Source organism: Erythrolamprus reginae, chromosome 3, assembly GCF_031021105.1.
Source record: "Erythrolamprus reginae isolate rEryReg1 chromosome 3, rEryReg1.hap1, whole genome shotgun sequence".
Taxonomy (NCBI): domain Eukaryota; kingdom Metazoa; phylum Chordata; class Lepidosauria; order Squamata; family Dipsadidae; genus Erythrolamprus; species Erythrolamprus reginae.
Window position 1 is genome coordinate 39920532 of NC_091952.1, and position 19947 is coordinate 39940478.

General features: G+C 44.9%; 1 protein-coding gene across 1 annotated transcript in view; it reads left to right on the forward strand.

The window, feature by feature from the left end:
• The window catches only part of E2F1 (E2F transcription factor 1), a 37236-nt gene extending 20413 nt beyond the window's left edge, over window positions 1-16823 (forward strand). Inside the window, exons 5-7 of the mRNA XM_070744871.1 lie at window positions 275-389; window positions 1695-1899; window positions 12898-16823. Coding sequence (XP_070600972.1) covers window positions 275-389; window positions 1695-1899; window positions 12898-13148 — 571 coding nt within the window. The 3' untranslated portion in view covers window positions 13149-16823. The remainder of the gene's footprint in view (window positions 1-274; window positions 390-1694; window positions 1900-12897) is intronic.
• The last annotated feature ends 3124 nt before the right edge of the window (window positions 16824-19947 follow it).

A 19947-nucleotide genomic window follows, 5' to 3' on the forward strand; every position in this document is an offset into this window, starting at 1 on the left:
AAATAGATGGAAACAGGCATACAGACATGGTTATTTTGAATTAGATTAAATCTTCAGGGCCAGATTAATTGCATCCTGAAATTAAGGAAGTAACTAGTCTATAACTATTGTAATCCTGAATGGTTGTTAAATGACCATTCATAAATCAAGGACCTCTTGTATGCCTCTTTCCTAATAAGTTGTGGTTTGGGTTTAATAGTTGTATATTGCTATTCTAGTTTTGTATCTTGATACATACCTTGTGATATTTGTGACAAAACTTGACTGACCATACTTCAGCTTATGTAACTTGCCAAGATCTACGCAATATTGCAGACCCATCAGAGCAGCTGGTGATGGTCATCAAAGCCCCCCCTGAGACACAGATGCAAGTCTCTGATCCTGCAGAGGTAATCTTCCTGCTTCCAAGAATTACAGAGGCAATTGGGGTCTCTCATGGGATACTTACACAATTAACTTTCAGAATCCAAATCCTCTTTACTATGTTTATCCTTTCTATTCCTCATTAGGTGGGAAAAGTTTATGCAAGTCCATTTAACTGTAGTATATCTTGGAAACAGAATTGTAACTGAGAAATCTTGCCACCAGTATGATCCAGGGAAGCTTGGTTTTTAAATGCAAGATTCTATATGCTCATTCATCCATCCATCTTTTATAGCTGCCTAGCTCAACCAAATGACTCTGACATATTGAACTCAGTCTTTTTGAATACAGTTTAGCTGTATGTCGTTGGGCTACACACACTGCAATATTTTACAATAATCAACTGGCACAAAGTATTATATCCTAGATTAATTAAACCAGGATCCCTCAAGTTTAGCAACTTTAAGACTTGTGTGGACTTCAAAATCCTGGAATTCTCCAGCCAACATAATTGGAGAATTGGGAGTTGAAGTCCACAAGTCTTAAAGTTGCCACATTTGAAGACCTGAGTTAAACGGTGGATAAGAATGAAGTCCTATCCACTTACCGTGCTGCACTGTAAGAAAATGTCCTTTTGTAGGATAAGCTACTTGAACCAATGTTTTGTGAACCAAATATAACTGGTGAGCTAAGGGGAGAGATTTGTTGACATAGTGAGGAATGTTTGGAACATGTGAAATGGAGGTTATACATCTTGGGTTAGTCTAACAGAATAAGTTACTATCTATTTGGAGCCAAGAATGTTGCGCAGAATAAAAGCTTTTGCAGCCTTTTGTTATCTAAGCGGTTAATGTCTAGGACTCTAGGTTGATACACTGCCTTCTTAACCTGTGAATAGCAATGTTAAACCAAGATACAACAAAATAGAATGCTTCAAGTGGAACTTTTCCTTTCTCGTTTTATTATTTTTTATTTCATTTTTTTCCCTACAAAGCATTAAAACTATGAGTGGAGATCATTACAAAATAGAATGTTTTTCACTCAGATACGGACATGTATCGGGCTTTTCAAAAAAATTCCTTGCAGAATTCAGGAACTGTCTATTGTTATGAGCTATAGTTGCCCCAGACTGTAAAATGGAGTGTCTACAAAGAGTTGTATGTTTCAATTTTTTTTGTCATCTAGTCACAAAGAGAGAAAATTCTGAAGATTTTATAAAGCCAATGTTCCCAAAATATTCTTCACAGAAAAGAACTGCAGAGCCTTGCCCTTACCACCCTCACAACAAAAGTGTATGTGTTCTTCTATGTTCTTTTCTCCATCTCTGTTAGGCTTTCCAGATTGCTGTGAAAAGTACTCAGGGCCCTGTCGATGTGTTCCTGTGCCCAGAAGAAAGCTCTGGTGTCTGTAGTCCTACCAAGAGTCCATTGAAAGTGGCGCCTGAGGAACCTTCTTCAGAACCTTCACAAACGACACCCTCTGTGCTTCTACACCCTTCTCAGGATACAAGTTTGCCATTGTTGAGTGGAGACCAAGGTATGCCAATTGTTTGCCTTAAGAATTGGCATCCAAGAATAACTGAGGCCAACAAGTCTTTTCAGTCAGATAATTTTGTGTCAAGCTTGCGTTTTGACTATTCTAGCTATGCATTTCCTAAAGCAGCGTTTCCCAACCGGTGTGCCGCGGCACACTAGACACCGCCAGGTGTGCCGCGAAGCTAGGGAAGCTCCAGCTGGGCGGGGCGCTGCGGTGCCTCCGACCTCTCGGCTCCTGCCCGATGCCGCGGTTTCTGGCGCTCTCCTGCTGGGCCCCAAAGAAGGAAGGCAGGAAGAAGGAGAGCTTCATTCTTCGCGCCTTTTTCCCGCCTTCCTTCTTTGGGGCCCAGCAGGAGAGCGCCAGAAACCGCGGCATCGAGCAGGAACCGGGAGGTCGGAGGCACCGGCACGGCAGCGCCCCGCCCAGCTGGAGCTTCCCTGTCGTCGTCAGCACACCTGGCCGTGTCGTCGTCGGCAAGTGTCCTTTGGGGCCCGGCGGGAGGGCACTGGCGGTGGGAGCGGGGGGGGGGGGTGGCGGCTGCAGCGGCGCAGGCAGTCGCGGGGAGATGGTGGTGGGAGCGGGGGGCAGGGGGGAGGCTGCAGCGGCCCCGGGCAGTTGCTGGGGGATGGCAACGGCGAGCAAGAGCTCCAGGGCGGAGCCACCGGCAGCACCCCGCCCAGCTGGACCTTTCCTGGCGGGGGTGGCAACAATTGTCCTTTGGGGCCCGGCGGGAGGGCAATGGCAGCGGAAACAGGAGGTTGTCAGCTGCAGTGGCCCCGGGCACCGTTCCCTGTAGGCTTTTCCAGGGGCATGCAGGGAGCCGCGGCCACCCGCCCGCCTGCCGGATTTCCCTCCGCGCAGCTGGGGACGCGGATCCACAGCCCTCGCCAGCCCGATCTCCCTCCACCCGGCTGGGGAGGTGAATTCGCCGCCCCCGCCAGCCGAACAAGGGAGGGAGAGAAAGGAAAGAGAGAGAAAGGGAGGGAGAGAAAATTGAATGAAGGAGGAAGAGAAAGAAAGAGTAAGAAGTAGAAAGGATAGAGAAAAAGGAAGAGAAAGGGAGAGGGAGAAAGGAAAGAGGGAGGAAGGGGGAGAGAAAGAAGATATGAGGGAGGGAGGAAAAGAAAGAGATAGAAAGGAAAGAGGGAGAGAAAGGAATGAGAGAGAAAGGGAGGGAGAGAAAGGGAATGAAAGAGGGAGAAGGGGTGAGAGATAGAAAGGATAGACAGAAAGGGAGAGAAAGGAAAGAGAGAAAGGGAGGGAGAGGAAGGAAAGAGAGATGAGAGAGAAAGGAGACAGAAAGAGAGGAAGGAAGGAAGAGAGAAAGAAAGAGGGATGGAGAGAGAAAGGAAGGAAGAGAGAGAAAGAGGGAGGGGAGAGAAATAGAGCGAAAGTGAGGAAGATAGATTTTTTTTGTCCAAACTTTTTTTAGCGCCCCCCCCCCCATGTTCCCCAGGATTTTGAAAATATGAAAAATGTGCCGCAGCTCCAAAAAGGTTGGGAAACACTGTCCTAAAGAGTAACCTTTCTATAGAGAGTGTATATTAAACTGGGAAGAACACAAAAGCATGTTCATAATTGTTTCATCTATAATATTTTCATTTTATACATATAATACATCATGATATCTGAATAGTTTTTCTGAAGCCTTCATTACCACTCTATCAAGGGGGGAGAGGATTCTTGATTTCGGGTTCTTTTATTATTGATTTGTTGTTAGTCCCAAAGTCGTGTCCGACGCATTGTGGCCCCATTTACAACATTCCTCCACACCTTTCTGTCCTCTACCTGGAGTCCATGTTGATAATCCACCATAAAAAGCAAAACAAAAACAAAAAAACCACACCACTTCAATATTATCATTGCCAAATTTAAGGCCCATTGCTGTAATTAGTTTTGTAGCCTTTATATTTGATATTAGCCCTGCCTTTTCCACTGAACTCTTTAACTTTAATTATTAGACCTTCCAGACCATTTGCATTTTAGCTGTCAGAGTAGCAGAGGGTAGGTGATTGATGTTTCTTCCTCCGATTGTAAAACCATGCTCTTCTTTTTTCCAATCCGACTTCTCACTGTATATATGTGCACAACAGAACAACAGAACACTTAAACAACAGAATATACTGTAACTCCAAGTAAATCAAACTTCTGTGAAATCAAACTGTCCACTTAGGAAGCAACACTGATTAACAATCAATTTCACATGCTGTTGTGCACATTCAGCTTTGTACAGAACAAAGTATTCAATGAGAATATTTCATTCATTGAGATCTAGGATGTGTTATTTGAATGTTCCCTTTATTTTTTTGAGCAGTGTATATATATATTCAGAATGTGGGTTGAATAAATAAGAAGATAGTTCAGGTAGTCCTTGACGTATGACCCCAATTGAAACATTTGTTAAGTGAGTTTTGCCCCATTTTATGACCTTTCTTGCCACAGTTGCTGAGTGAACCACTTCAGTTGTTAAGTTAGTTAAGTGAATCTGGCTTCTCCATTGACTTTGCTTGTCAAAAGGTCGCAAACAGTGACCATATGATTCCCGGGACACTGCAACTGTCATAAATATGAATCAGTTGCCAAATGTCTGAATATTGATCATGTGATGGCATGTTACAACGGTTGTAAGTGTAAAATATGGTCAGAAGTGCCCTTTTTCAGTGCCTCTGTAACTTCAAACAGTTCACTAAGTGAACTGTTGTAAGTCAAGGACTACCTGCAGTTTGTTTCACTGCATTCCATCCAGGCTGGGGCTTTCTGTCCTGACTGTCAGTTTTTCAAAAGATACTTGGGATTTCCATTTTCCTAAAGATATTCCACAGGTTGCCATGGCTAACACCATCAAAGGCTCTTCTATCATCTGTGAAGCACATATTGACTTTTTTCTAGGTACTCTTTAGCTTTCTCAGTTATCCAGCAAACATCCGAAATAATATCTCTTGTTCTTTATTTTTCCCCCTAAAATCAGCTTAAGTTGCTGGTATCGCCCTTTTCATGCCTTGTTCTAATATGCAATTGGATGATATTCAGCATTACAGTGGTCCCCCGATTATCGCGAGGGTTCCGTTCCAGGACCCCTCGCAATGATCGGTTTTTCGCGAAGTAGCGGTGCGGAAGTAAAAACACCATCTGCGCATGCGCAGATGGTGTTTTTACTTCCGCCGCAGCAGCGAGGAGCCGAAGATTGGGGTTTCCCCGCCGCCCACGCAAACTCCTCGCTGCTGCCGCGCCCGCCGCTTGTCCGCCGCCTGCCTGCCCGCGCGCCCGCCCACGCCGTTCGCTCGCGCCGCTTCCCAGCTGAGTCCTGAAGCGAACTTCCGCGTTTGGCTTCAGGACTCAGCTGGGAAGCGGCGCTGGGGTTTCCCCGCCGCCCACGCAAACTCCTCGCTGCTGCCGCGCCCGCCGCTTGTCCGCCCGCCGCTTGTCCGCCGCCTGCCTGCCCGCGCGCCCGCCCTTCGCCCGCCCACGCTGTTCGCTCGCGCCGCTTCCCAGCTGAGTCCTGAAGCGAACTTCCGCGTTTGGCTTCAGGACTCAGCTGGGAAGCGGCGCTGGGGTTTCTCCGTACTGAAGGAGCGGGTCCAGCAGTCACATGGGTTGCTCATGTCCAATCCGGTGGAACTGAGCCTAGTGTTAAAAAAGCTTGCCGGATCCGCCCCTTCCCCAGAATTCGCTCAGTTCGCATATCCTGCGGTTGTATTGTGATAGCTCGTTCAACATTCTAACACCTTCCCTTCGATCCTTTCCTTCAAAGTAGTAAGAATTGTTTTACCATTATTATTTACTTGCACTAATAGCGCCAGCCGTTTGTGGCTCGGCTTTTTTCCTTTGGAGAAGTTGCGGTTTCGTTTTCCCCCGGCGGTTTTGCCGTGTACGATCCCCGCTGCCGCTTGTGGATTCCTTTAATCCTTTGGCCTGGAGGTCTTGGTGCAAGTATTGATTTATTGATTTATTGATTCATTATTGTATATTATTAAAGGGCTTAAGAAATACCTCCGGCGGAGTGAGACGTCTTTCTAGTCTCCTGGACTTAGTCGATCGCTTCCCCTTTAAGAATATTACGGAGCGATTTTTCGGCGCGAAGGCCTTCGCGCCCTTTTTAAATTTAGGCCTCTCGTGTTGGCCTCCTGCCAGCCGCGTAGGCCTCAGTCCACCGCGTGGATCCCGGAGCGGGCCTTGGGACGCCCAGGCTTAATTCTCCACCGGCTAAGCCTCCAACCAGAGTGCCTTGGTTTACTTAATTAAAAAGTTTAGGGAGGCTGGCCCCGCTGGATTTGGGGACACGAACTCTGGGTTTGCCCAGATTGCCCTCAAGTCTCAGCAGCTTCGAGGCCTCGAAGCAGGATCCATTCCTCTTGGGAAGTCCTTGAAATTCTTCTCCTTAATTATTCAGTTATTGGCTCAGCCTTGTCTTCTGTTAATTGTCAGACTATGGCTACTTTTCCCAAGAGAGGCACAACTAAAGGTCCCAGAGAGGCCAGGCCTACAGGCGATGAGATTACTAGTATCCCCCAGGCCTCTTCCTCCTCTTCTCCAGGGGCCCGCCCCTCGACCAAGGTCACCAGGGCCGAGAAGAGAAGGGACCTAGCCCTACAAAGAATCCATGACAAATCAGCAAAACGTTTGAAAGTACAGGCCCAAGTACTCAGTAGTCAAGACCCCCCAGAGGCTTCTAATCTACCTCCTTCTGGGGTCCCTGTGTTATCTCTGGATGAGCCTAACCTAGACAGACCCCAACCTAACCTATGGGGCATAGGTCCAGAGGAACCAGATATTATTGAAGATTCCCCCCAGCCAGGTTCCTCCCAGGCCTTTAGGGATTCTTCTGCCTTTCCTGCTGATATTTCTAGTTTACCTCCTGAGTTCCAATCTATTTTTGCTGTGTTGTCCAAGGCCATTGATGCCAAACTCTCCACCATCAATGAGCTTCCCTTACCTCCTCCTCCTCCTCGTCCCTCCCGCCCCTTGGGTTCTTCCCCAGCGGTTAGAGCTCCTATTCAGGATGATTCAGATTCCTCTCAGGACGAATATGAGGATATGGAGGATGATGAGGATCCCTTTCAAGGCCTCTCAGATGATGAGGAATCCCAAATAAAGGTTCCTTCTCCAATTACTATTTTTCCTTCTCAATTATTCAAATCTCTCCTCCTCAAAGCTAGAATTTCTACGGGATTAGCGGCCCAGGAGAAACAAGCCTCCACTGCCACTGATCCCCCGGAGGAGAATTTACCTTACTTCACAGAGGAACAGGAGGATAACGAGGTAATTCCTATGCCTAAATTGTTTAAAGATGCTTTACTCAAACAGTGGGATTTCCCAGCCTCTGGCCTTAATCCCTCCACCAAGGACAGAAAGTTGTACAAACTTTCCTCTTCCTATGAAGAGCTTCTATCCTTTCCCAAACCGGATGAACCTGTCAAGATCCTTCACTCGGCAGCGGCTGTGCCAGGCGAAGCGGAGGAAGTCCTCCGCCCAGAGGACAAGCGGATTGAACAAATGCTCAAAAGAGGATTCACCGCAGATTCCTGGGCCATTAAAAGTTCTGCAGCAGCTTCCTTTTTCTCCAGAGCCATGCTTCTGTGGCTTCGCCAACTTCAACAGCATATTCCTCCCGATGACTTGAGAGGTCAACAAGACTTCAACAAGGTCTTTGCAGCTGCCCAGTACGTGGCTGATGCCACCTTGCAATCTACTAGATTTTCTGCTAAGTCTATTGCAGCTTCTACAACGGCAAGAAGACTCCTATGGATTCGCCCTTGGCAAGCGGGAGTACGCCAGAAGTGGCAGTTATCCCAGGGACCCTTAAAGCGCGACCTTCTTTTCGGTGATCTTCTGGATCCACTCCTCACGGAAACCACGGACAAGAAGAAAGTTTTGGGTCCAACCACAAAAAAGGCTACCAAAACGCAGTCCTTTCGTCGCCCAGGGCGCCAGCAAGATCAAGCGGCGTCCTATCAGAGATCTCCAGGTCAGTATTCCCCCCGCTTTCGTTCCCAAGGTAGGAACTCCAGGGGCAGAGGTTTTCGCTTCCAAAGGGGAGCGTCCTCTAACAGGGCTTCAAAAAAACCTAGATGGTAATCTTTCCTCAATTCCCATAGGGGGTCGCCTAGCCCATTTCGCCTCTAATTGGCGTCTCACCTCCAAGGACCCCTGGGTCATTGACACTGTTCAAACAGGTCTTCTTTTAGAATTTATTTCTCCTCCCCCGAAACGTTTTATTTCCTGCCCTTCTCCCAGGTCCTCCTCAGATTGTAACCGTATGGAGGAGGCCATTTCTCATTTATTGTCCATCAGAGCCATTCAACCGGTCCCTTCCGGTCAGAAGGGCCTAGGTTTTTACTCCATCCTATTTATGGTTCCAAAGTCCTCCGGAGGTTGGAGAGCTATTTTGGATTTAAAGAAGCTAAACCTATTCATCAAATATAGGAAGTTTAAGATGCACTCCTTATCTTCTATTTTGGCCGCCATCCACACGGGAGATTTCATGGTCTCCTTAGACCTCACTGAGGCCTACCTCCACATTCCTATAGCCAAATGCCACAGAAAATTTTTACGTTTTTCCTTTCAAGGCAGGCATTTCCAGTATAGGGCGATGCCATTTGGCCTTTCCTCGGCCCCTCGGGTCTTTACAAAGCTCTTGGGGTCCCTGGCGGCCTATATCCGGGCGTCTCCCATCCACATTTTATGTTATCTTGATGATATTTTGATTCATGGGAACTCCCTAGAGAAAGTGAAAACAGACCTTTCTGTCACCATGTCAGTCCTTCAGGACCATGGATTTTCCATCAACTTTGATAAAAGTCACCTCCAACCTTCCACATCCATCTTACACCTGGGATCCATTATTAATTCAGAATCCTCCCAGGTTTTTCTCTCTCCCGAGAGAAAACTCAGTATAGGGGAGTTAATTTCTAACATTTTATCTAATTCTTCAGTATCCATAGTAACTCTGTCATCCCTTTTGGGGAAGATGGTGTCATGCATAGGCATCATTCCCTGGGCTCGCCTTCATGCTAGGGAACTCCAGTGGCTCCTATTACCCTTTCAGAGATCGGGGCACAGCAACTCAAATCGTCGCATTGTCATCCCACCAAGTGTTCGCAGATCCTTCAAGTGGTGGAAGTCTCCGGCCATGGACAAAGGATCCCCGTTCAGGTGCCCGGATCAATTTGTCATCACCACAGATGCCAGTCTATCGGGATGGGGCGCCCACGCCCAGGGGATGATAGCCCAGGGCACGTGGTCCCCGGAGGAAGCTTCCAGGCCAATCAATTGGCTAGAGTTAAGAGCCGTTTCCCTGGCTCTGAAGCATTTCTCTCCTCGCATTCCCAACCGGCACGTTCTCATTCTCACCGACAACATTGCCACAAAAAGCCATATCTGCAGACAGGGGGGCACGAGATCCAAGGCCCTCATGAGGGAGGCCCTCAAGTTAGGCCTTTGGGCGGAAAAACATCTTCGGTCGCTCCTAGCAGACCACATCTCGGGGAGCCTCAACGTCCAGGCGGATTGGCTATCTCGAGCAACGATAGACCCAGGAGAGTGGAATCTCCATCAAGACCTGTTCCATCAAATCAGCCTCAGATTCGGCCTACCAATCCTGGATCTCTTCGCGACCAATGCGAACGCCCAACTCCCTCGCTTCTTTTCCAGATTTCCATCCCCGGGAGCGGAAGCAATCAATGCCCTCCGGAGTCCATGGCCTCCAGGCCTACTCTACGCATTTCCTCCAATTCCAATTCTCCCGGACGTGATTCACAAGGTCCTCACCGAGAGGGCCCGAGTAATCTTAATCGCCCCTCATTGGCCCCGCCGGCCCTGGTTCGCGGATCTCCAACAGCTGTCCGTCCAGGACCCTTGGCGACTCCCCGTTTCGGGGGATATGCTGCGGCAGGGGGCTTCATTCCATCCAGACCCGGAGTGGTTCCACCTCACCGCCTGGCTGTTATCAGGAGAGACTTAGAACTGCGTGGTCATGACCCCGATTCAGTGGAGGTCATTTTAAAGGCCAGAAGGGGTTCGACCAATCGAATCTACGACCACACGTGGTCCAAGTTTCACCAGTGGTGTCTACAGGAAGGTCTCTCCCCTCTGTGCATCCCCATACACAGAATCATTTCCTTCCTTATGCAAGGCTTCCATAAAGGACTTTCCACCAGCACCCTCCGGCGTCATCTGGCAGCCATTTCATCTGTCCTAGGGGGTCCCCGCAGACAGCCTCTCCGATCCTTCCCTGAAGTTCAGGAATTCCTCAAGGGCATAGCCAACCTCAGACCTTCCAAGGTCCACAGGTACCCATCCTGGGATTTGCCACGGGTTCTCCATTCCCTCACGCAGGCACCATACGAACCCTTAAAATCGGCGTCCCTCAGGTACCTATCCTTTAAGGTAGCATTCCTGGTGGCTATTACCTCTGCACGACGCATTTCGGAGTTGGCTGCCCTCTCGATCAGGCAGGACCTTTGTCAATTTCATCAGGACAAGGTAGTCTTGCGACTGGACCCCACCTTCTTACCCAAGGTCAGTTCCATGTTCCACAGAACTCAGGATATTGTCCTACCATCCTTCTGCCTCCAACGAGACCATCCCTTGGCAATTAGATGGCACACCCTGGATCTTATTAGAGCGCTGAGAATCTATATCCAACGCACTGGACCCTTTCGGAGGTCAGAAGCACTGTTTATAGCCTATCACCCCAGAGTCATGGGTGCCAAAGTGTCTTCAACAGTAATAGGCCGTTGGATCAGAGGGACTATATCTAAGGCCTATGAATCGGCCTCCCTCTCAGTCCCAAGGAACATCACAGCGCATTCCACCAGGAGCGCAGCCACCTCGGCCGCTTGGGCGACTCAAGCCCCGTTGGAGGAGGTCTGCAAAGCAGCCACTTGGGCCTCGCCAAATTCCTTCATCAGGCACTACAAGATTGATGCTTACGCTTCAGCGGACGCTGCCTTCGGCAGAAGGGTACTCCAATCCGTTATCTCACACGATAGCAATCTAATCCCTCCCTAGGGACCATCTCTTGGGTATGTCCCATGTGACTGCTGGACCCGCTCCTTCAGTACGGAGAATAGGCGTTGATTGCTTACCTGAACGCCTCTTCTCGTACGGTGAGCGGGTACAGCAGTCACTTCCCGCCCTTGTATGTGTCTTCTTTACCTTCTATAATCCTTTTTCCTCTAACAATAAGAGTTGAACACTACAGAGCTTCACAGCTGAGCCTAGTCTATGGATTCGCGAATTCTGGGGAAGGGGCGGATCCGGCAAGCTTTTTTAACACTAGGCTCAGTTCCACCGGATTGGACATGAGCAACCCATGTGACTGCTGTACCCGCTCACCGTACGAGAAGAGGCGTTCAGGTAAGCAATCAACGCCTATTCCCCGCCGCCCACGCAAACTCCTCGCTGATGCCCGCCGCTCGCCCTCCCGCCAGCAAGAGGGGGAAGACCCAGGGAAGCCGCCCAGCAGCTGATCTGCCCGGCGCCATCTACGCATGCGTGGCCATAGAAAAAAGGGCGCGCATGCGCAGATGGTGTTTTTACTTCCGGGTTGAAAAATCGCTATATAGCCTTTCGCAATGATCGGGATCGCGAAACCCGGGGGATCACTGTATTTACTAGGATATGAAATTTGGGATATTGTCCAATAGTTTGTAAACTCTGCTAAGTATCTTTTTTTGTTATTGATATTTAGACTGATCCCTTTCACTCTGTTGTTACTCTCTCATTCTTCAATTTTGCTGACATGGTTTTATTCAGGCTGAGATTATACTGCCAAAATTGAGCTGGAAATGACTGTGCTAAGCCTCTGTTAGGCAAAACAAATTCAGCCTTCAAATCTGTCCCAAAACAAATGATTTTGCTCAGTAGCAGTTGTAAATGTAAATTATGGCCCTAGTTTGAATAATCGTGCCTATTTCTATCTTAAGAGAAAGGAATTCCAGTTTCAAAATGCCATAAGGGACAACATTCTATTCTGTGTTTTTATTTCATAGCATTTGCAATATACAAAATATACCAGATACAGAAAGGCTTCCACATCTGATCTTAAATTATGAGCAAGAGCTGGCTAGATTTTCAAATACCCTGGCTCTAAAGCAAATACATCCTTTTGCAATATGTTTGCGAGTTGTTGTTGTTCTTGCATTGTTGGTTCTGCACTTGAATCTTTTTGACGAAGATGTGGAATAAAGAGAAGAGGGATAGAAACAGATGGCATTAGGGGAGATGATCTATGAGAAACTGGATAGGAAAAAATAAGAGCGGAAATTTAAATGCTTGAAGTGCTATTCAGGCTGACATTCTGGTTTTTAATGCATTGGATGTACTACTTTGACCAAAAGATACCTAATACCAATCTAGTGGGATAGAGAAGCATTGAGAAAGGTGACAAAAGCTGTGTTTTTGCTAAGATACTTTTCCAAAGGCTCTACATAGAAAGGCTAAAAAAGCTACAAATGAGAAAGAAAGGCAGTGCCTTTCTTGGTACATATCTGTCCCAAATTTTATGAATTTTTCTAAGAAAATGTTTTTACTTTTTGTTTCAAATTATATGTAATTTATTCCTAATTTGTGATAGAGACTAAGCCAGATATTTTTTGTAGGTGCAGCTGAGACACGGAAATTGTTTATACAATTTTGGAAGAAACATTGTATATTATATATAATTGGAAGATTAATCCAGTGTATCCCAACCTTGGCAAGTTGAAGATATTTGGACTTCAACTCCCAGAATTCTCCAGCCAGAATTTAGTATTGGATTATTATTATATGCTGTTTTATTATTGTTGTTAGCTGCCCCGAGTCTGCGGAGAGGGGCGGCATACAAATCCAATAAATAAATAAAATAAATAAATAAAGTTGCCAAGGTTGGGAAACACTGGATTGAGCAACTGTGTTTTTGTGTGCAGACAAGGCTTCGTTTGAGATATTCACTTGGGATTAAAGGCACGGGTATATCTATGATGCTGGTTACTAAGTCTCTCCTTTATCTCTTGGCAGAACCTTTGTTATCTGGAGAGACGACGCTGCCTCTGAAGTGTCCCGGGGATGATGTAAACCTCTCACCACTGGCTTCGGTGGATGCCTTGCTTCTGCAGGGCAAGGATGACTTCTCAAGTTTTCTCCCCTCTGAATTCATTGCACTTTCACCACCCCAGACTCAGGACTATCATTTTGGGCTCGAGGAGGGTGAAGGCATCAGTGAGCTCTTTGACTGTGACTTTGGAGATTTCACCTCCTTGGATTTCTGAATATCCTCGGGTTGGGGAAAGGGGAGCACCACCTCTGGTCAACTCTACCCCACCGCGGGGGAATCTTTTTTGCAGCTGACACCTGAATATAATTCCAGGGCTAGTTGTCAATTTCAGGGCCAGTGTGCTGTAAATCTGATGCCAGGGAAGGAAAATGGCAGAACGTGGCCTGGCATCCATGACAGTGAGAGCACTCGGCTCCTGGAAGGGCTGCCTTTTGCTGGCCACCTCCTTGTAATTGAGGGAGAGGGCTGTGAAGCTAATTGCTGCTGTGAATGTTGCAAGCTTGTTTTTGTGACCTAATTGAGATACAGCAGGCATCACCTCAAGCCTGCTGTGCCCAGGCCCAGAGTAGTAATAATACTTAGGAATAGGTGAGTAGGGTCACCTTGATTCTCTGGTGCCATGTTTGGAATTTATAGGGATAGCTTTAGAGATGCTGTTGCAGCAGTCTAGTTATTCTTGTTGAACCACTCCTTCCCCCTGAATTTCACTTTAGATAATACTTGGCTGTGGGCAGGCCCCCCTTTTTTAAATCAGGTGCTTAATTTTCTATGTTGTGAGCAATTTCTCAATCTTGGCTTAGAAAAACACGATGGTCGGTCAGAAGTTATCCTTAGGAGAGGGGGGCCCTCCATTACTTTCTCAGCAAAACTATTTGGGTTGTGTGGCAGAAGCACTGAGCACATTATTATGAGGGACACCTCTCTGCCAGGCAGCGGTGGGAGAAGGTGACCAGAATGGTACTTCTCAGAACAGTCCTTGATCTGTCCTCTTGCAGTCCACCTCTACCTGGTTGGCTGACATTTATTACTTTTCCCTAGGACTGGGAAATTCTGTATGCTGGCAAACGATAAACCAGAGATTTGCAACTCAGTAGTTAAACAGTGGTCAAGAAAACCAACGAGACAGATAGCATGGTGATATAGTGGAAGCCTTTTGTTAAACATGCTGCTCAAACTAGTGAAGGGTGATGGGTAATTGGATGTGTTAGAAAAGTGGGTGGACTTTTTTTCCTCTTTTTAAAACAATGTTCTAGCTGAAAAGGAGAAACTGGCTTTCAAATACGAGGCACCAAGAATGGTGGGGTGGATAAGTTTCTGGATGCCAGTGCAAACATTTTTCCTCTTTTTCCTCATAAGTCTCACCATAAAGCTTTAAGGAGGGTCCTGTACAGATTATTTATTTATTTTGGGTGTTCCTCACCTCCCATTATGGATATTATTTTGTGGAAAGTCCGTTCCCTGGTAGAATACATCTATATCTATCTGGGGATGTGATGGGTTTTTATTATGGTGATTTATTTTTATTTTTTTTTAGTAGTGAAGTGCTCAGTCTGCTCAGTTGTCTTTAGGTTTAGAACAGACAGCCAACAAGGCAGAGGGGACACTGCTTGTCTTAGGAAATGAAGTTACTGGAACTTTTTTGCTTCAGCAGGAGGAGAGGGAGGGTTGCTGGCTATTCTCCATGATAGCAAGGGAGGTTAACCCTGCACAGTATTGTGAGACAGCAACCAACCAATGCCTTTGTTTGCCCCTTTCCTGTAAAGTAAAGGGAGAAAGACTGATTCTCTCTCATTATCCCAATCCCCATGCTAAGCATAAGGTGTGTTCAGAAATCATGGGTTCATATTATTTATTTATTATTTATGTGGCTCCATCCAGTGTTCCTGGAAGATAAAGGACAGTGTCAGAGGAATATGGGTGCATGAACTCAACATGTCCAAGTATGTGGAAAGAGACCCTTTAGGTATCTGATTAGAATTGCTGACGTAGCAAGTGGCAGCAGAGATCCCGAGAACAAGTAGGTTGTAGTCAGAGAGCTTTGAGATTTAATGTCCCATCAGTATGTTGAGAGAGTATGACTGGTCAAGACAAGTGAACTGAAATGCTATTTATTCATAGAGGGTGGACAGCAGGTTCATCTTGTAGAGTAGTACATCTCCACTTCGGTCATTTTAAGGTGTGCGGAATTCAACTCCCAGAATTCCTCACCCATTCAGTACTGGGAATTGAAGTCCATACATCTTAAAGTTGCTGAGGTTGAGAAACGCTGCTGTAGAGAAATATTTTGGTATGTTGAAAGGGAGGGTGGGGGAGGGAAATACACACTGTGCTAGGATAAGAGTTTGTGGAAGGAATAGTTTTATTTCAGGTTTATCCATTTTGAGAAGTAGCTTTAGTTGAAGGAATTGGGCTTTAGCAGCAGATAAGGATGCCATCAGCTTGACTAGGAGTTGTTCCTAGTGCATCACAAAGCAGTAATTGGTGCTGTCCCTGAGGTGCCTTCTTAGTCCTTTAAGTATTATTTACCGGAACTCACCAAAGTGTGCTCCTACATGTTAGGAGTGTATTTTGTTGTTATGGAAAGGTAACCATGACTTGGTGTGTGGTTTTGGATGGGTGTTGTGCATTAGGGTTCTTAGATGAGAGAACTACTAATGTAAAGCATTGTGACACCTAGTCCCAAATAATTTAAATTTCACTGGAGCTTTTTTTTTTTTTTGGACAAAGCCTGATCGAAAGTATCTCTTAAGTGGGTCTTCTTCAGGTAACACATAAAAATATGCTTCCTCAAAATTCATCAGGCAGCAGGTGGTTGTATAAACATACAGATATGCACCATGATTGCCGTCCTCTGTCTTCACCTTTCAACTCTTTCTCAGGTTGCCAGTTCCTAAAGCTGAATCAAGTTAAAAATAATCCCTGTGTTGCTAGGCTCTGCATAAGGAGAAACAGCTAACTCTGTCCAAACATTGCATTTTCCAAGTTGGATATTTGCAACTAGGCTGTCCTCAAGAAACTTAATGCCATGTTCTCTTAGACTGCACTACTTCAGAAAGAATAATAGCTGGCAAAACATGTTCTCTGTAACCAAGGTACATCTTATTTCTTGTTTTAGATACAAACAGGAGAGCAATTTGATCATACTCATTACTGATCTCCCCAAGTGAGTCTTATCTGGATGCCTTCTGGATTTCCTGTAATATTAAATGTTAGCCAAATTGGCTGGGGCTGAGGGCAGTTTTAATTCAATTTATCTACAGAGCACCAGGGTTACAAATCTGGATGGCATTTCTGTACATTGGTCATCTTACCATTCTGACATGTTTATCTTTTTTGTAATGTGGATATCTCCATCTGCAGCAAACGAGTGACAATCTGTTCCAAAGGACTCCTTGATAGATTTATATCTTTTGATATATCCATTCTGAGCACATCTTGCTTTTAACAAGGGAAGACAAGTGCTGCTTTGGCCAACCTGTTTCTGATGCAGCTCAAACAGAAGTTATTGTAATGTGCCAGATATTTTTTCTCTTTAGCTTACCTAGTGCAGGGTACCAGCCCCTCCCCATTTCGGAAGAAAAAAGTCTTGCTAGAAAATAAGGGAACAGATTCTCTAAAGATCGTGTTGATATTTGTCTACTGGAGTATTCCAGTGCTTTCCTGAATTGGTGTTCCATTCTTACTGGTTGGAGAAAAATAATAATGCTATGATGCCAGGGCCCAGTTTTTGGATATATCCAAGCAATTAACCATACTGTATTCTTTATGTTTTAGATAATTCTTGAATGTATTTCCTTTTTGATACCATGTTTCCCTGAAAATAAGACCATGTCTTATATTTTTTTGGACCTTGAAATAAACCCTTGGCCTTATTGCCATGCACTCAAAAGCCCGATTGGGCTTATTGTCAGGGGATGTCTTATTTGGGGGGAAGCAGGGTAGTTACCTAGAATATAAGGAGTACAGAATAATTATCTGCGGTAGAATGACAAACGCCCCATGATTGTTACTACAATGTTGTCTTGCAAAAGTCCCTGAAGAACCTTCAGCAAAATGCAGTACACTGTATGATTCAATAAGCTGAACAGTATTTCCATAATAATAAGTCAGGATTTGAACCCTGATCTGCTGCCTGTTTGGGATTGGGGGCAAAATTATGCACAATTGCATAACAATTTCATATGGACCTCTCAAGTTTTCCCCAGTTCAACAGATAAGATGGCCACTATCTTCCTTGATAATCTCAATTTTCACTTCTACATTAAAATGCTGTTTAATGTTTTCATACTTCAGCTTCAACATCACCTGCAATAGAAAGCTATTCCATAATCTTCATATCTCATGCCTTCCTACCTTACCTCAGCATATGTAACTCTCCTGGCTAAGATATCAGGATGTTGTTTGAAAGAAGGACAATCTTCATGCTATTCGAGGAACCTCCAGCCCCTCTATTTAAAGCAGTGGATTGGAAGATCCTAAATAAACTGATGAGCACCATTGATAGCTGAGAAAAGCAATCTAGATTTAAAAAAAAAAAAGACACAAGGATGGAATGGAGAGATATGTTGCAGGAAACCTGTCAGAAGAACACGCACAGCAGAATTGAACATTCTGTAACAGATTGGAATGGTGACCTCCAGATATTTAGCAAGAATTTCAAAGCACTTAAGAATATAGATCTGAGATCATTTGCTGCTGTTGTGATTAAAATGATTTTTGGAGAATCAGGTAGATGTATGAACAAGAATGCCTGTTGCACCAGAAACCTAAGAGAAACCACCCGCCCTGCCCCCCTTCCTTCTACGAAGTTATCTTGATTCTGAACATGGTGACCATATGCACCCCAGATAATGTTGCTGCTATCGACCTAAGAACCAGGTAGGATTGGAGCCAGAGACCTCTGGTACCTTAATCCGAATGGGAAGCACTTAGTATAGCTCGTAATGCAAATAGTTCTACAAAGCCTTAAAATCTATTGGATCAAAGAAATAAGCCTAGAGCGCACATGATTCTCCTTCCAGCAGACTTCTTCTAGTGAGGAGCATGAGAAGTCCAGTTGGGCAAGTTCTTTTATTAAAATTGAAAGCACAGCAGAGGAGAAGGTGCTGTATTTGTACCCCAACAAGAAAACTAAAAGTGCCCAGTGTAAAGTGATGTGGATTCAAAGCATCGTCTGGAAAAGTTGGGGGATCTTGTTGAGGTGGCTAAAGGTTGCTGAGATATTGTTATAGTTCTTAAGGATTGCAACTTCTTTGGTAAGTGTCCAGGACAGACACCCAAGATCCTTTGGCAACTAAGTGACCAAATGTGTTGCAAAACCTGCAGCATTTTCCAGGTGCCTGAACATTGAGGGAAGTGCACGTTTTTGTCTGTGCCTATTTTTAATAACAAGCCTTGTTCATGATTTGTGCCTTTAGTTTTAATAAACATTTCTAATAATTTCCTCTTGATTTACTGTCTTTTGATTATTTAAATAATGGACAGGTAAGCACTTATTTTAAGCATGTCCTGAGATAAAGCTTCTGTATTCACTTCTGTGCAAATAACTATTTGACTATTGGTTGCTTCGCAGTTGAATTTACACATCAAAGTAGTAACAGCATCAGTTACCTAAGGCAGATCACGGGTATAGCAAGTGGTGTGTTGCAAGATATCAAAACTACACAATCCATCAATGTTTCTCAAATGGGCTTCTACAAAGCCCACATACAGCATAGTTCTCTAGAATCCGGTGTAAGAAGTAAAACTACAGGTTCTATTTATTGAATTTATTCACCGATTTATTTATTTATTAGATTTGTATGCTGCCCCTCTCCAAAGACTTGCATAATTGTCCTTTCAAAACAAGGATATTCATGTGATGTGGAGCCAAAACCAGTGAAATCTGATTGAGCGTTCTAGGGGTTATACAAAAGCACTCCAATCATGTTGAGAAAATTTAGTGGTCAGGGGGCAATGCAGTCTTTGTTAGGAAGATAAGCAGGTACAGATCTACCATCTTAGCCCCTTCCCTGCACCATGTCTTCAGGATGCAAAATCCCACTAATTTCAACATTAAACCATCCAAAATAGCAAAACCTGGTTCAACAAAAGTTGGTCTTGCAGTGTCACCAGAATGATCTATACAACCCAGTAGCAGGCCTGGAGAGATTAAGTAGTCACCTTCAACACAAACTATTTTCTACAATAAACATGTTCTGCAAAGAAAACACCAAAGCTTCATTGAAATATTGTGGTAGGTGGCACTGCACCCCAATCCCAATACCTACCCCTTCTACTCTTGACTGTCTTGTTGAAAAGGAGCAAAGATTTTTGTCAAAGATACAAAGCCAAGGCAACTGATAAAGGTTCTGGATATCTTGGGGCAGGGGGAGGGGAGAATGGGGTACTAATCAAAATGTTTTTGAATTTATTTATTTGATTTGTATGCCACCCTTCTCCGTGGACTCATGGCAGCTCGGATTATTATACTCCCTAATAGAGATAGTGAAAGACTGGATTATTTAGGTGCTGATTATCTGAACAAACTATCCACTGTCCTGAATGATTGAGATTCATTAGAATTATAAATAATCTTACCCTTTGCACTGAGATCCACTTGTAGACAGAAGGGAGGAAAATCTAAAGTCTTGAGTCCTCAAGGGTCCAGGTGGTTGTTTGAAACAGCCTATGGTGATTCCCTAAGAGCTAAAAATTATAATTTGGTGGTCCAACAGCTGCTTAAACAACCATATTTAATAGTTCTAATTAATAATAGCTTAAAGGGAATTTCCAATGTGTTCAACATTTTAATAAATTGGATAAGGGTGTACAGGGAATTTTAATCAAACTTACAAATGTCACAAAGCTGGAAGGGGTGATTGGCATGCAAGATGACTGAATTAAAAGTTCCACAGGCTAACTAATCCATATTCTCAATATGGCACATCTAATAGAACGATTTTTAAAATCCACATTAAATTTTTTACTTTTATCATGCCATAAATAACTACGTCCTCCAAACTTCAGGTTGT